The sequence below is a fragment of the Melanotaenia boesemani genome, chromosome 6, assembly GCF_017639745.1.
Source record: "Melanotaenia boesemani isolate fMelBoe1 chromosome 6, fMelBoe1.pri, whole genome shotgun sequence".
Taxonomy (NCBI): Eukaryota; Metazoa; Chordata; class Actinopteri; order Atheriniformes; family Melanotaeniidae; genus Melanotaenia; species Melanotaenia boesemani.
Genome location: NC_055687.1, coordinates 7,627,451 through 7,642,734, shown reverse-complemented (window position 1 = coordinate 7,642,734; position 15,284 = coordinate 7,627,451). Strand labels below are relative to the sequence as shown.

At 38.3% G+C, this 15,284-nt stretch overlaps 1 protein-coding gene across 2 annotated transcripts in view; it reads left to right on the top strand.

Moving 5' to 3' along the window:
* znf385d (zinc finger protein 385D) overlaps positions 1–15,284 on the top strand; it is a 101,754-nt gene that overhangs the window by 56,063 nt on the left and 30,407 nt on the right. The window contains exons 4-5 of one of the 2 annotated variants that reach the window (XM_041988786.1): positions 11,691–11,741; positions 13,729–13,897. In XM_041988786.1, the coding sequence (XP_041844720.1) occupies positions 11,691–11,741; positions 13,729–13,897 (220 nt within the window). The remainder of the gene's footprint in view (positions 1–11,690; positions 11,742–13,728; positions 13,898–15,284) is intronic. The other variant, XM_041988787.1, reaches the window with a different exon arrangement.

Below are 15,284 nucleotides of genomic sequence, written 5' to 3'. Positions count from 1 at the left end.
AACAGGGGAAAGAGAAAGTATCTGGCTTTATCTGCTCTGTTGTTAACCATTCTGTTTACATGCATAGATTTTTTAAAAAAGGATTCAGCTCACAAGTTAACATGAAAATACAGAGATGTAGGGTGGAAAAGTACTATAATGAGTATTGTAAAAGTTCTTAAAAAGTTGAAAAAAAATGGGGAAAACATTAAAATGTAGTACAAGTATTCAATCTTCTGTAGATGAAGGTGCTGACTGCATCAAAAATCTGCCAGGTCGTGACTTTGGGAACTTTGTGACATGAAGCCAGGAGATTTTTCTCACTCAGACTTTTTAGAACAGATAAGATCTAAAAACCCTTGATGTTTTTGGGTCTTTTTCTTTTGGTTTTGCAGCCTGATTATGGGACCTGCCGCAATATAAAATGGGTTGAAAGTAAAGATTTGTTAACTTTTAAAAAGTAAAGTTCAAGGTAAAGCCACAGACACGTCTGGCTTCTCTGAGTTTTAACATAAGTTTGAGCTTTTTACTGAATTTGTGTCCAGAAATCAAAGGACTCCCACTGAAGACTATTCACACACCTTGATCTGACAAATGTCATGTAGGAACAGTTTAATTAATTCCAAGCTAAAACCTGACACCACATCACTGAACCGAGGCAGACAGAAGAGTTTATGTTGACATGACAGGATGTAAATATAATAGTCTTCCTCAGCTGAGTTCAAATGTTTGCTAACATTAAACACATATGACGTGGACTCTTTTCTTTTTTCTATAAATTCAATTCTACTACATCAAATTAAAAGAAAAGGGAACTGCAATGGACAGGTGACCCATTCAGGGTACATCCTGTCTCTTGCCCAGCAGCAGCTCAAATAGGCTCCTCCAGCTCCCCATGACCCTGCATTGGACATGAGCGAGTACAGACAAAGGGTAGATGGGAAAAAAATGAATTTATAATAGTAATTCATTGAATAGTTGACCAGTTATTTGGAGGAAGGAAATTTCCCCAGAACTCTTGAACAAAAAGAACAGAGCATTGTCTTATTGCTTTTGTAAATGTGGCGTTCAAATTCTCAGTTTTACATGTTTACATCATCCTCAGAAAACATGCAGGCTGTTTGTTGATCTGCATGTCAACAACAGTAGTTTCACAGCCTGGGGTTAAAAAGTGTTAGAAGTCTCAGTAGGTGAGTGTTTGTGTGGGACAGGACATCAATGCATTATATGACTGTAACTGCAACTAATGAGAATTTAGCCCTTTAGTCTGTAATGTGTAATTTTCTACCCCTAACCATGAATTTTAGAAATTATAAACCTAACAATATTTATTTTAACCCTAACTATTTGTGGGTGGGAGCAGAATAGAAAAGTAATAAAGAAGGCATAAATTGTAAAGACTGTGAAAAATGCTGTTTAAAGCTCCTTGATAGAATTTTAGTAGATTTTCACGCTTTGATGCCCCCTAACACCGCACACAGCATCCATTTTGCACCTTGTATCTTCTCTGAGCTCCATCCAGCCAGTAAAAGTCAGTTTAAAATTGACTCTTGTTTAATCTCTTGCTCTGTCCTTTTTCTGGCTTCCTTCGATAATGTCATCTTGGGTGTCCTTGCTCAGCTGCACAGTGTGTTAAAAATGGCCAGTATGTTGATATCCAGTTACTGGCATGTGACACAGTGCCATAAAGCAAAACACAGCTATCATGTGATAATGGGGCCTGGAAGAAAAAGTTTGGTTTCTTCGTTTCAGGATGCTGCAGGACAACAAAGTAGTTTTAAGATCAGAAACGTATGTAATATTGCTTTAAGCTTGGCTCCCCTGAAAGGCAGAGGAGCTCCTCTAAAGACATTCAGGTGATACTTTAAGAGGAGCCCTAAAAATTTCAGGTACATTTATTTTTTTTATTTTTTTCCTAAAGAATAGCATTCATTTGTTGGCATTCTGTGTTTATTTATTTATTTAGTTTAATTTATTAAACTAATTTCATCTTCCAAACGACACAGGTGATCCCTTCTGTTTCCTTCAGCACCGTGGACAGCAGCATTGTAGGTGTGTGCTGTGAGCGTCCATACAAATATGCCTATTTTTGTGGTTATTAAAGAAAAACTTTCTGCCCGTTTCCAAATAAACAAGCTGCAAGCAGAAGTTTTTTTTTTTTTGTTTGTTTTTTTGCATTAATCATATTTTTGACTTTGCTACATGCACTAATATGTATGTACATACACATGACTTGCAAAGTCACTGTGCATGCCCAAAAATAAGGCTCTGATCCTTATGAACTTCCCATCTCATACTTTAGAGTCAGGGTTGAAATGCATCCACTGAGCCGCTCCTCCCCTTTAGAGAGCTTTTATCTGATTAGACTCCGATGGGAGGGCAAGGCTTGATGAAGTCAGGGATAAAATTGGACCTCAGGAGTCTAGACGCTGATGGTGGATGAGTTGAGATAAGGAGACTGGGATGTCTGATGAGACCCTCTGGGCATCAAATGGAGGTGGAGATGGATTGCATGAACATTAGTCTGGAGGGAGAATGATAAAGCAAGAGAGAGATTTCAAGAACAAGGAACTGATTCGATAGTTTGTGAAAATGGCATGAAGATTATTGGGTCAGAGCAGTGACTGCAACCCAAGAATGAGGTAAAGTTAGAAGCTTGGGTAAACAGATGTGACAAGAGTAAAGAAAGTAATCTAGTAAGGTTGAATTTGCTGAACTGAGGTTTATATTTGAGCAGCAACTTGACTGAAAAAAAGATCAGTCTCCCATTTGATAACTTTTGGAAACAGCACATCTGTTGGAAAATCTGCCTCTTCACCATCTGTCACTGCTTCTTCTTAACCCCCCAAAACCCTATTAGAAGAACTTCAACCTCAAGAGGAGATAAGTGAAGAAATAGTGAAGGAGTGGGGTAAGGTTGAGAGCAAAACTCCAGCAGTGAGTTTAGGAGTGTCACTCAGCAAAAGCACTGCAGGATGTCAGTCACCTCACATCAGGTGTTAACAAGGAGTGGCCTGATGTGTTTTGTCATTGGCAGCCTCTGGGTCAACTCAAGAGACTACACCCACTGGCAGTTTCACAGCTGAAAATGGTCTGGCCTCTTTTCATTTCACACTGCAGCTCAGTCATTTGTGTGCTTGTGCAGTGCTCCTAAATCAGTCCCATTACAGGTTGATTAAAATCCCTTTTCTTGACCTTGTGTTTGCCATCATTACACTATGTTTAACTAACTCACATCATTTGTTCAAAACACATTACTGAAGGGGGAGTTTATTAGCATATTTCTTCATGCATTGGTCTATACATGCTCCCAATTTCTAATGCATTGATATTAACTCTCCAAATCTAAGCAATGGACGAGCGTTTAACCATGTAGATGGGTTTGATTTTCCCCCGGACCTAATTTCCATGCTCCTTTGACAGTAATCAAAAATTGTGAAAAGAAAATCACTGCTGCTGCTGCGTGTTGTTAAATCAGAGGCACCCCTAACTAGCAGTGTCACGGCACCTTTCATTAAGGACTAATCAATCCATTTCCAGTGCTGAATGAGGTAGCGTTTACTCAGGATGAGATTATTATGTTTTACATTGGGGGAATCTATTCTGGTACATATTTACTGTTCATCAGCTGCTAATTTTAAAGCTTCATTAGAGAAATGGAGTCTGTGTTTAGCTGTCAGTCAACAGGTAGGGCTATAAGGGACAAACAGCATGAAATAACTGGAGTGGTTTTTATTTCCACTACAGATACATCAGATAATTGTCTAAATTCACCTCAGTGACAAGCTGGATTTACCTCTTAACATCTACTGATCCATGCTGCTCTTGAGAAGAGAAGGAAGTCTGTTTGTAAACCAGTTAATGGCTTGAAATCATAAAGACAAAAACCCAACAAAAAACAGTTTTTAAAAGATTTTTTTAAGAGAAGTTTCTATTTTACTGGACGCAGTCACATTTATGAGCTAAGGTTGTAAACTGGACTGGTCTGTAATTTGTGTGTTAATGAGTCTGAGGGTAGTTTGATCTGCTCCATCAGTGCACACTTTATTCCCCCTTAATCAGTGTGTAAAAGGTCTGAAAAGTAAACAATTAAAATTCACAAAACCACAAGCTGAATTAAAGAAAAGTGAAGTCAGAGCCCCAAAGTTTCTGTCTTTAGGTTATTTATTACACCTGAAATCTCTGTGTATAAAACACTATTCAGAAGCCAGGAGATTTCTGACAGTGTTACTCTTCATCTAGGAGTGTTCAGTGGTGAATTAGGGTTCAAGTGGTTTGAATGTCATAATTGTACATAACACTGCCAATGTCCACATCCCCCTGCAGCACAGTGGTGCATGTATTCTTTGTGCAACACTTCACTGCAAAAGCACTGAAGATCTGTGGTTGAGGGAGTACCGGCCTATGAACAGGACTGGCATAAGGGCAAAAAGTTTGGGGTAAAAAAAAAAAGAAAACATTAAATGACTTACAGAAAAGAAAAAAGTGGCTGGAGAAACAAACATGATGTTGGGACACAAATAAAAAAAAAATCCAAAACACTACCTAGCAGGACAGACTGGTGTTGTAGAAAGGAAACCAAGAACAATATGCTGAATAGTGGAGGAAAACATCAGGAATTAGCAGCAGGTACTGGAACGAGAAACAGGCTGTTTCTGAATTGTTCATTTAATAACATTCCCAGCTTGTTATTGGCTGTTTTTGTTGTTGTTGTTTATGCCTGCTGAGAATGCTTGGCTAGCAAATGATACTACACAGACTTCTAGTGAAGTGTTTGGTGGTTCTTTTATCTGTACTTTATTCTTACTGACAGGTAGTATTTCATTTATTTATTTTGTTTAACCTTTATTTTACCAGGGATACAAGAGCCTCTGGTCTCTTGGGGCTTGGGGCCCTTTACTCTGACTTACCTGAATGGCGGGTGTCTGGCGGGGTTGGCGGCTGCTGATCTAGGCCCACTGTGGCCTGTGCCCTGTGACCGTGGGGGGCTCTGGCTAGGGTTCTCCCCTGCCACCCTCTGGGTAGGACCGGAGTGGTCTTCATAGTGGGGTGGCTTGGGTTTGTGCTCCGGGATTGCTGCTGATGGCCCGGGTCTCTGGGCCGCCCTAATCTGCTGCTAGCCTCCGTAGAGGCGTGGTCAAGTTTTGCACGATCACACTCATCTCCGATCACTCCTTCCTCATACTCTGCATGCTGAGACAGTCACTGAGTTCTCCAGTGGGTTTATAAATGAAGAGATACTTTTTTCTGTGAGTGAGTATCTGGTACTTTGGTTGTTGTTATGATACGTTTGTGATGTGTTTTTTGATTTGGTTATTATTTAGGAACTCTTGATACAGTCGGCTCTGCTTTTTTGTAAAAGCTGTAGGAAATTCTCTGGTGTGTTTCTGTGCTAATGTAGCAGTTGGTTGTCTGGTGCTAGTTTGGATTGAAGGGTCGTTGCTTCTATTTGTTGTGTTTTTGTCTCCTTTCTTCTTTCTGCTTTCCTTTTTGCTTCTTTTTGCTGTCTTCCTCCTTTTTCTGTCCCCTCCGGTCAGGTCCAGCAAGATTACATACATTCCATAATTCAAAGTAAATAAATAACAGTAAATAAATGAATTAAATTATCAAGAGGAGCCTTATACCCGTAAACCTCCCCTTGGCAAAGCAAATTTGTTCAGCACAACACAGCAACCAGACTATCATTCTGCTTGCTATGATGCTGAACAGCAGTTTTTTAAAAAAAGCAGTTGAACAGATCTTCCTTATAAAGTGGCAGATTAATGTATTTTTATTAATTTCTTTCACCAGGATACTAATTTGATGATTTTTGATCCTGAGTGCTCACATCATGCTACTACAGAATGAGTCGAGATAATGATTCAGAAGACAGAAGATCTTGAAAAGCGCAGTTTCTTAGTGATGATCTGAAATATAAATGAAACATTCTACTCTCCTTTTCTGTCTCTATATTTAACCATTCGTTTCTGAACAATACAACACAGTGACTCATTTAATTTCCTTGTGGTTATAAGTTATTCTTGGAAAAGTATTTTTTTAATCCCCATCAGTTGTTGGAGACCTGGCTCCTTTCACAGCTTGAGAAAAAACAAAAAACAAAAACGATTTTATCACTTCAATAATCACCTTTTTTAATGATTTTATGAGGCAGACTCATTAAAATGAACTGTAACTGATGACACATGTTGGTCGGATATGGAAAATTAAACACTGTCATTAGATTTCAGCTGTCAAAACTCATTAAACAGAATTTTGTTTTTAGTCTGTGCATATTGTTGGTGTTTTTGGATCCCTGCCATTTGAATTTCATAGCAACTTGACGGTAAGAGGCAACACAAAGTGTTTAACAAGATTTATGGTATGTCTGGATTGCATGTCAGATAGCTTCACCCTTACGGTGTCAAATAAGGGCCTGTGTGTCGTCCATTTTCTGTTCTTTCACAAAGCAACGATCTGACATTCACACCTGCTTCACATTATGATTGGCTGTGAAGAGGCGACAGAGGAGTCAGGCCTTGCACTTCCTATTCATTTTTCATCACTATTTATGTACCTTCTTGTATAAGCCAAATGTGTCTGAAAATGTGTACCAATAGCAGATTTTTAAATGACGTTGCACCCCTTTAAGTCTTGCATCCGTCAGCGTAATGATCAGCTTTTAACTTTTCCAGCTAGCAATGAAAATACTGTACAACTTCTGAGACACTTAAAGCCCAGTTCCTAATATTAATTTCAGTTTATTACATGGGTGTGTGAGAGCGAGTGTTCGGGGGTACGGCGCAGTGAGTGAAGGGTTATGGGGTGGATAGAGGGGGGTAAAGGGTGGGTGGGCTTGTTGGATGGAGGAGCGAGGGTGGGGGTGTGTTTGAGTGGGTGAAGGAGGGAAAGGGGGGTAAAGGGAGGAAGGGGGGAGTGGTTGATGGTGCCCTGGTTCCTGGGGTGTGTGGCTGGAACATTGGGGTGGGTTCTGGCCCACACTGGGTGGTTGTCTGGAAGGTGCTAAGCAAAGATACAAGACTTGGCTCGGCTCTCTTATGCTGGGCTCACACCAAACGATTTTTCACGGTTGCAGACTAAAAACGGAAGTCTTTAAGAAATCTTAGGAGTTTTACTGGAGTCACAGCTTGCTCACGTCATCTCGGTCGTTAGGTGTAAGCTGGTAATCTGCGCTGTTTAACGTCAGTCTTTCCCTAGTCTTGGATCTGCGACAATATCAAACATGTTTGATATTATCGCAAGTCGCAGTGACGAAACATGACCAACAACCAATAGATGAGCTCTGACAAAAGCAGAAACACGAATCCTGACAGTCAGAACAACGGCAAAAACGGACGTAAAAAAAATAAAAAAATAAAAAAATAGACAAACAAGAAGCAGTGATGAAACGTGGAGCATCCAGAAAGAGGAGCGGATGGTTATTAAGAAGTAAACGTCTGCTGTGGATCATTTATGTGTTACAGTATAATGATCTAACAAATGAAAAAAGAAGAGAAACTCATTCATCCCTCCAGATTCTGATGAGTTGGTGTAACGCCTGGTGGAGATGCAAAGCCACACTTAATGATGACTTCCGTTTTTAGTCTGCTTTCTTGAAAATCGTTTAGTGTGAGCTCAGCATCAGAAGAACTGGCTCTTTCAGCTACTAAATGGTTTTCATTTAGTATCACTCATAGCTTCTATTTTAGACTAATTGTGCAATTATTGATGTTTTGTATGCAATGTTTTATTAGTTTTTTTTTTCTATAGAAAAAATACAGAGGTACTTTTTAATATTTTAATCACCCTTTAAATAAACAACTATATATATATATATATATATATGTATATATATATATATCTCATGTGATTGGCCGCATGGTTTACCGATTAAGCTAAAGATCTTCTAAAGATTTGGCTCTTCCCAGGGGAGTCTGCTCTTCTCGCTCCCTACAAAGATTTGGCTCGTTCGTGAACGGCCCGTCACTAGCGTACTGCTCCCATCGGTCCCTTTAAACCCAGTATATTTCCAACTTTCTCTGAGGCATTATTATCATCGTCCACAACATGCAGCAACAACAGCTGACTTCCAGTTTAATGTTTCCAACCTGGTGATTGAGGGAAAAGAAGAAAATGTCATGTGCTCATCGGTGTCATCACTTTACCTCTTTCTGCTCTCTAGATCATTGTGTTGTCACCTATTTCTCATTGTTCATCACCCACCTGTATCCACTCATCTAATCAACCATCCCAGTATACATTCTCCTTGGTTTTCATTGTTCATTATCAGATCCTTTTTGTGATTTTCTTTGCCATAGTTTCCAGTTAGTGAATCCTGTCACCTCAGATCTGGCCCAGCCCCAAATCCCACAATATTTAGACAAATTTGGGAGTTTTGCACTTTTTCAAGTAGAATGATGGTTTTCCACCTAAAAATGGTTTTCAATACCATCAGTGGAATGATCTGATTAATTTCAAACGTCCTTGCACTTCATGTGGTGTTTAGTAATCATAGTAGAGCCTCTTCTGTGTTCGTGCAGACCTTGCCATAGTGAACATTTGTAAATGTCTGGCTGCATAGCTCTATGTTAGACTGCTAAAACTCTTACGGGTTTCCAGTGCTGTTTTGAAGCCTGAAGTTCAGCGTCCATCCTGATCTTTTGAGGAGCAGAACTGATAAGTGATACATGAAATTTGACATTATGATAAAAAAGAAAAAAAAATCTTTTAGGCCTAAAACCAATTTACTGAAGGGGTTATCTTTTTTTTTTAATGACTTCCAGCACACTTATCAGGAGGAGTAATTATCACTTAAAATGCTTTTAATCACTTATGGAAAAATCCACAGTTTTTATGTTTCATAGGAACAGTTGCTCTTTAAACGAGGGGGTTATATGAGTCGGATGTTTTAGAGCCATCAGTATTACGCTTTAGGGGCACTTCATTGGATTTATATATGAACCTTGAAAACTATGTTTAACTTATATGGTCCATTGTATTACCGAGTTTCTGCATGTTCTTCAAAGCATGATTAAATGTAATAGAATAAAGATTCCTTTATGTAGTAATCCAAGTTGGAGCAAATGGTTATTAAAGTACTTTTAATAAAATTACTACAGTTCAGTAAAGAGGAGCTATGTCAGAGCAGATGAAATGAAAAATACATCATTTACTACGGTACATATGCTGAATACTGCTGATTGTGTTGAACTTATGAGTGGGTCAACTAGTTTCTGTTACTGGATGGAAAGGGTGGAAAGTCTGTCATGTTCATCAGTAACAACATTTTATTAATTAATTACAGCTTTCTACAGTGAAAGTTTGTAAAACTACTCTGAAGTGGGTGATCATTAACTCCCAGATGAATCTGCTCAGTGTAACTGCAGCTCTCTGAGTATGTGCTGAGCATGTGGTGTCGTTCTTGAAATTGGCTCTAAACAAATTGAATCCATTTCATCTCATCTTTCCAAAGAAATATAAATATGGAGCACAGGTTTTTCTACAAATTCTGGCCCCCAGGGAAGAATTTGTATCACAGAAATAAGATCGAATTTGATAAATTGTTAAGAGCATCAGCGCTAGATGTTGTAGCTAGCTAACAAAGCCAGTGTTTTCAGTATTTGTAAGGTTATCAGGGTTAGATAGACACTAAATGCTCCAACAAAGCCATAATTTATGAGCCAATAGAAAAATGTTGATGAAACCGTTTAGACTCTAAATTTAACTCAACACAACAACATGAATAGCTAGAGATCTTCTATATTAAAAGAAAACACTGGATTTGCTTCATGCACATTTTGTCTTGCATGTTAATAAATAGATTTAACTATAAAAGATCGACTGCCTATGGTTTCCTCTAGGATCAGATCACTGTTAAATTAGTAACTTCCTTTAGTTTTTACCTATGTTTTTATATTTATACCAGCTGCAGGAACAAATCAACAAATATCCAGCTAAACCATGCAAGCTAATGGAGATTAAAGCAAAGTCTTTAACTTAATGTTCCTTGTACATGATGTTCATTAATTAAGGCTTTAATGGTAAAACAAGTTTTTATAAAGACCATCAGTGACGCATCCTCTGATCGTTTTCACACTTCTTTTCGTTACCATGTCAAAGATGTTGCAGTGAAAACCAGACATGATGTTTTATTATTAATATCTGGAATATCTAAATTATTCTTCATTCTGACCAAATGATACAAAATGACTGGTGATCAGTTTCAACCAACTTCTTTTTCCTCCATCTTCATCTCATTGTTTGAACAAAGGAAACTTCTCCAGCAGACATCTGGAGTTTTTCTGTCAGATTGCATTAGAAAACTTTCTTTTCATTTTCTAAAATCATTAGATCACTGTTTTTGTGCTCTGTCCATCAGTGGAAAGCTGGCTTAAACCACGTCACTATAATTACAACTGCATAATACTGTTTGATGCATTAAAACATTCAGTTGCATGTATATAATTACACACTGTGGAAAACATAATGTGTCACATTATTTTGCAAACCAAACAGTGCATTTTTAATATCCGTGATTTCTGCTCATTATATGTTTTTGCAAAGTACTATTTTTTTTTCTAGTTTCCTGCAAAAACATAAATGTTTCTGCTTGGCATAAAACATGTATCCATCCATCCATCCATTATCTTTACCACTTTGTCCAATTCAGGGTTGCAGGGAAGCTGGAGCCTAATCCAGCATTTAGCAGGTGAGAGGCAGGGTACACCCTGGGCAGGTCACCAGTTCATTGCAGGGCAAAACATTTATCTTTCTATCCAAACTATCCCTCATATAAATATTTCTTCAGATTGTGTTTCAACAATTTAGCAACAATTCATGCAGGAATAATTAGATTTTAATGAAGCTCTATTGAAGGAAAATATAATTGGAACTCTACTGAGGGGAGAATATAAATAACACTCAGCAGAAAGCAGGTGCTTGCTGCAGGCTGGTTACAGAAGAACATGCATTTTTAAGAATGTGCTTATATAAATTTGGTTCAGCCATCAGTCACAGCATATTTGAGTCACATCTGGACTCTTCTGATGTTTAAACTTGCTGCTTCATAGATGTCAGAAGTTGAAACAATTACTGATGGTTCTTCGTGAGTTGGACTCATTCTGGAGGTCTTATCTTATCCACTGGAATGTGGATTTCTGCCTGCATGCAGCAGTGGTATGGAGGGAATAGCAATGACCACTAACGGAAAAATGTCTTATCTCTGCATCAGATTTTTCCCTCTTTTCACTATTTTCATCCTTATATTAGCAGTTGCCATACTGCCTGTGTACTTGGCAGATCTGGGTCATAAAGAGTTATGAGTGGCTAAAAATGCTCCATAAACTCAGCACAACAAATAAAAGTGGGGGACAACTTAATACAGTATAACAGAAAAAAAGTAACTTAAGAATGAGTAATTAATTAATTCTATAAATAATTTAAAATGTTTGTTACCCTCGCTGATTTTTCTATTTGGGAATAAATAAATCTAACTACTAATTAATGTTGAATGTATGACAAAACAATACTAGGTTCATTTGAACTAATTTTCTTGTAATGATAAAATAAATAATGATAAAATTGTATCATGTATTTTCTTCTCCACATAAATTTCCTGTCACATCACCTGCACAGTTGCATGAGTTCACTTCATCATATGTTTTCTATAACAAAATAGAAACATGCATATGAACAATTATTCTAAAATTAATTGTGATTTTCATTCTCATTATTAGAGCGCTGTCTCTCAAAGTGCTGTATTATTGCCTGAGCTTCACTGGAGGAGGGTATGTTGATTATTCAAACATATCTTTTTTCTTTTGTTTTTCATCACTGTGTATAGTCAAAACAGTCAAAAACCTTGACTACAAAGCATAAATAAAATTTTCAGTTTCATTTAACTTTAACATGAAGGTTTAGGTATATGATCAGTAAGGTCAGCTCGTTTATAGCTATAACTTGGGGGTTAATGGGTACATAGGGACCAAAACTGCGACCTTTCATTTCTCAACAGCCTCTAAATCCAAGCGCAAACATGGTTTGCACGATCTCCTCCCACTCTTCTCTGAGCACCATGTAGGAAAACAAATTATTTCTTTCCTACTTTTAATCGTGCACGTGCCAGACCTGGAATCCAGGCAATTCTTCCACTTCAGTGCTCTAATGAAAGATGAATTATTGCAACAGATGCATTAAACACCCATCCATTTTACAGAACTCTCATGATAAACTGTAAATGATGTCTTTCGTACCTGGAGGGTGATGAATGATGTTTAAAATGAATCGTTTCATGCCAGGACAAGATGTGTGCTCTGTTTGAAAAAGTGATGCTTCATCCAAAATGGTCTCTAAAATGAAGGGAAATGTTAAAGGCAGTCCAGCAATTTCACAATCTTTGCCAAAATAACGACTCAGCCGGGGATTTATGGGCGCTTCACGCTTCTTGTGTAATCAAACTTCTTGTGTCATTCTATTAAGTTGTCACATATACCTTTTCAAGTCCTCTTTCAAAGTTCAAAAACAGCATTAGGGGTGAATTAGAGAACTCTAAACCACATGCAGCACCTGAAACTAAATACTAGGATAGTTTTCTCAATCATATTGGTGACACCTTCCAAAGCGGAAAAATGCTGAATTTATTATAAAGACACAACCAAGAATGGTCTTTATTCCCACTGTGGCCCATGAATAAAAAATGCTCACCAGCAACTTCTTGTGACTTAAGGTTGGCAGACTTATTTATTCCAAGAGGCAATTGCATTCCTCCTGATACCTTATTTCCTGCCACAGGCAAAGTATGCAGGGAAATGTGCAGCGGTAAACAAGGGCAGCTCAAAGTCTTTGCATATGTCCCCCCGGCTGTGTGCCTGGATGAATCCGTTGTGAAGGTGAATCTTGGTGGCACTACGTGTTCGGACTGTAAACCAAACAGCCTCTTCATAAATTAAACTGCATGGGTCATAGTTTCTAAATCACTGACATTCACCTTTTTTTATTATTAATAAATCAATTAGCTTGATTAAGAGGCTGGATTGTCACAACTGTTGTCATTTGAGTGGCCAGAAAATTGTAAATCTCACCAGTTATCCAGTGACAGAAACACAGAAAATTTTAAAACATGGAGAAGCAGCATTTAGCTGTTATGCTGCAAGCAGGTGGAACAAACTGCCAGTGGAGATGAAACTTTCACCAAATGTAGACACTTTAAAATCTAGGTTAAAAACATTTCTTTTCTCATGTGCATATGCATGAAATCTGCACAGTAGCTTTCAACTCATCTTGATTTTAATAATTTTAATTTATTTTGTGACTTTTTTCTGTTTGTTGCTGCCTGTTACTACTTTTTAATGCTTTTTTTTGCGCCATCTGTGATGCCTTTAATGTTTTATGTAAAGCATTTTGAATTGTCTTGAACATGTAATGTGCTATACAAATAAACTTTGCCTTACCTTGAAATAAATTAATTTAGTGACACATTTAGATTTGGAACCTGCTTCAAGTTGGGTCTTGCTGTCAGGTTTCAGGAAATTGTACTTCTGTAATGCATCAATCAGATTTTCTTACATTTTTTTATTGGACATTACATGAGTCAAAATTAACAAATAATTTAAAAAAATTTCCTTAGGTACTGGACCAAAACAATATAAAATACATATCAAATGTCCCCATTTAATCCTGTTTAACCTGCTTCAAGGACTTGGTTTAATTTCATCCTGGCCCAGTGTTTAGCTGCACTCATCTGTTAATTCTGGCTGTTATTTGTTCCTTTCACAGAGCCAGGCCTTGGCCCACTACAAGGGCACCAAACATGCCAAGAAGCTAAAAGCCCTGGAAACACCGAAGAGTAAGCTCAAAGGCTCAGTGGTCACCAAGGAAACTGCCAGCCAGGAGATCGCCAAGAGCACCAACACCTCACAGGTCCCCAATGGCACCGATAGGAAAGGTCTGTGTTTTCCTGCCCTCCACACACACCTTATGATTTTCTTTTTTTACTACTAATGAATATTAGACCCTGAAAACCACCTTTTTGGCATCTGAGATGTGCTGCACAGAGCTATAATTACTTTAGACTTGAATGGGCTTTGTGTTGATTAAATCAACCATGTGCTGCCGTGATTGGCAATGGACTCTACTGTTCAGTGATAATATATTAGATTTTCAAAGCTGAGAAGCCCCACAAGACACGCAAGACAAGAAGGATGATCTGAAGCCACAGTAACATTGTGGCAAGCCAGTCTTACTTTTTCATTTTGATTTAAACCCTCAGTCTGTGCAAAAAGGGTCACAAAACTACAAGCATGTTTACCTGGGCATTGATTGTAGCTGCAATATCATTGTTATATGTAATAAAATAATCCTACAGTTTACCTTGAAATCTAGGCCAGGGGGCCAAGTGAATGCACAGTACATCAACCATGCATACCATGAACCTTCACTGGGCTGTGAAATGGCTTGCTGGGTTCTTCATCCAGTCTCATGCTTCAGGGAAGGACTTCACACACAACCTAATTGTAATTAAGTTCTAGCTGCTTTTGGAAAACCAGTAGGATTTGTTCATTGTTATGCAAACTGATCAGGGTATAATTTTATTAGCAATACAAGCTGGGAACTAGGGCTATTCGATTATGGCAAAAATGATAATCATGATTATTTTAATTGATCTCAATTATTATTATTATTCATTATTCACTTTAATAAAGTGCATTTCTATCTATTGAGAGAGAGAGTCAGAGAGTGAGAGAGAGAGAGAGGCAGCCAGTGTGACATTTGAATCGTTGTGTGTGGTAATACAGACTAGTTTATTTTCACCCAGGCCCCAGTAGCTATAGTTTTGTCTCAGACCAGCAGCTATGTTCTGTCTGGAGGAGTCTGGAGACATTTAATTTTCACGTTTAAACCTGTGTCAGTGATATGTATCGTGAGATTTACATACAGCTCTATGGTGTAGCTGGACCACAGGTCCGTAGTGGTGGCGGAACATTGGACTGTATCCCCGTCCTTCAAAACGTTCATCACACAGGGCAGGGAGTGACGCTCAACTAAAATGGTGACGACATGGCAGTGATACTGTTTGTCTAAAGTGTTGATGAGTTTCTTAAATCCAGCTATTAAACCCCGTTATTCACTGTGTTAATTGAGCACTGGTCTTGGTGAGAAAAAAAAAGTTGTCTGTTTATAACGTTTGTTATCTCTTAGTGTCTCTGGGAGCTGGTGGATTATTTCGTTGCGACTCTTCAGTCTAACTTGAGAGTTCTTGGAAACTCGCTGAATAAAACCATCCAGTTGGGGCTGTGGGAGGAGTCTGCAGCAGAGCGCTGCACTGCCAGTGG